The 954-nt window shown below is 47.5% G+C and overlaps 1 protein-coding gene across 1 annotated transcript in view; it reads right to left on the bottom strand.

Moving 5' to 3' along the window:
- Positions 1-516: 516 nt before the first annotated feature.
- The window catches only part of LOC102377507 (60S ribosomal protein L17), a 5,358-nt gene continuing 4,920 nt past the window's right edge, over positions 517-954 (bottom strand). The window contains exon 6 of the mRNA XM_006030024.3: positions 517-612. Coding sequence (XP_006030086.1) covers positions 565-612 — 48 coding nt within the window. The 3' untranslated portion in view covers positions 517-564. The remainder of the gene's footprint in view (positions 613-954) is intronic.

Here is a 954-nt window from a genome sequence, read left to right as displayed (position 1 = left end):
TCCCCCAGCCCCCCCCTGCCTGCATGGCTTGTGCTGGTCTTCATGGAGACCTCAGCCTCACCGGTAGTGCATGCAGCAGAGCCGCCCTGTGACCTGCACACACTGGGCAGGGGCACGCATGCCGGGGACTGCAAGGAGCTGACGCAGAGCCACGATCCCCTGCATGCGTGCCCCTGCCCAGACCGTGCATGCTACAGATTGTGGCTCCAAAGCAAGCTGCCCACATTCCCAGCACATCCAGAGCAGCCCCCTGTGCTGCTCTGCTGCTGGTGAGACTGAGGTCTCCATGAAGATGCACAAGCTATGCAGGCAGGGGTGGCTGGGAAATGGAGTCCCTGGCTGATCAGATTGGGCCCACGGGCCAGATGTTCCCCTCCTCCCTGCTTTAAAGGTTGCAGACCACTGCCCAATAGCATAATAAAACCTTTGAAAAGAATAAACTGTTAGGCATGCTTATTTTTTAACATTTAACAAGCAAAACTCTTAAAAGAATTAATTTTTAAAAATATATGCACATACAATCAGACTTTTTCTTTTTATTTATGTACATCTGTTACATCAGATTTACTCCCGAGCCATAAGCTTCTGCTTCTTCAGCTTCTTCTGGGATATCTGAAAAAAAAGGAAAGCGTTAGGAGTGAAAGTCTACACAGAACAGGGAGATAATGCCAAGTGATTCTCACAGCATTTGCTCAAAGTCACTTTTCTTTTGGGGAAGGAGAAAGGATTACTACCACTGACAAATTCTTACCGGTAATCCTGAATATGGAAAATTCCACATTACCTCCAAGAAATTTAAAGCATACCTGCACTGCATAGCTTATCGTCGCATGTGGCAGTCCATTCAAGTGTTTCATGCTTATTATGCATGTATTATCCACCTGAAGTAGAAGCAATGTAGCCCATTTCTGCAGTGGACTAATTTGCCTACCCACAGTCCTGTGCAAATGCACC

The sequence above is a fragment of the Alligator sinensis genome, unplaced genomic scaffold, assembly GCF_000455745.1.
Source record: "Alligator sinensis unplaced genomic scaffold, ASM45574v1 scaffold1204_1, whole genome shotgun sequence".
Taxonomy (NCBI): domain Eukaryota; kingdom Metazoa; phylum Chordata; order Crocodylia; family Alligatoridae; genus Alligator; species Alligator sinensis.
Note: the sequence above shows the minus strand (reverse complement) of the source record. Positions and strands in the feature narration are given on the sequence as shown.